Source organism: Myotis davidii, unplaced genomic scaffold, assembly GCF_000327345.1.
Source record: "Myotis davidii unplaced genomic scaffold, ASM32734v1 scaffold3578, whole genome shotgun sequence".
Classification (NCBI taxonomy): domain Eukaryota; kingdom Metazoa; phylum Chordata; class Mammalia; order Chiroptera; family Vespertilionidae; genus Myotis; species Myotis davidii.
The window spans coordinates 400,208-400,768 of NW_006289094.1; the positions used below are offsets into that span (position 1 = coordinate 400,208).

At 68.6% G+C, this 561-nt stretch overlaps 1 protein-coding gene across 1 annotated transcript in view; it reads right to left on the reverse strand.

The window, feature by feature from the left end:
- Window positions 1-4: 4 nt before the first annotated feature.
- Window positions 5-561, reverse strand: part of RNH1 (ribonuclease/angiogenin inhibitor 1) — a 13,869-nt gene continuing 13,312 nt past the window's right edge. The window contains exon 9 of the mRNA XM_015562394.1: window positions 5-206. Coding sequence (XP_015417880.1) covers window positions 5-206 — 202 coding nt within the window. The remainder of the gene's footprint in view (window positions 207-561) is intronic.

Sequence of the window (561 nt, forward strand, 5' to 3'; positions counted from 1 at the left end):
TCGCTTACACCAGCTTCTCCAGGGGGCAGCTGGGCTGCCGGGCGCTCTCGGCCACCTTCATGACGCCCACCTCGCTCAAGCAGTTGTTACTGAGGTCCAGCTCCAGCAGGCTGCGGTTGGCCAGCAGGAGCGCGGCCAGGCTAGTGCAGCCCTGGTCGGTCACCTCGCAGTCCCCCACCCTGGCGGACAGCAGGGCAGAGGTCAGGATAAAGGCACACCCCCAGGCTGCCGCCGACTGGCTGCGTGACCTGGGCCTGTGCTGCCACCACCACGTGGACCAGCGGAGTCCACACACCGCCCGTCCCTCACCAAGACCCCGAGGCCAGAGCCGTCCCCGGGGGAGCACAAGCTGGACACGGAACCAAGACGGAACTGGTGACGGACAGAAAAGGAAAGGTGCAGGGAAGGGAGAGTCCAGGGCGGGCCCTGAGACCTGGTGGGTTCCTGAGCGCCCCGAGGCCTGGCGCTGTGAGCCTGGCCCAGCCCGAGCAGGACCCGGGGAGGACGGCCCAGGACGGGACAAGGGCTCCTCTGTGAGGGAGGGCCGGGCCACGATGATGG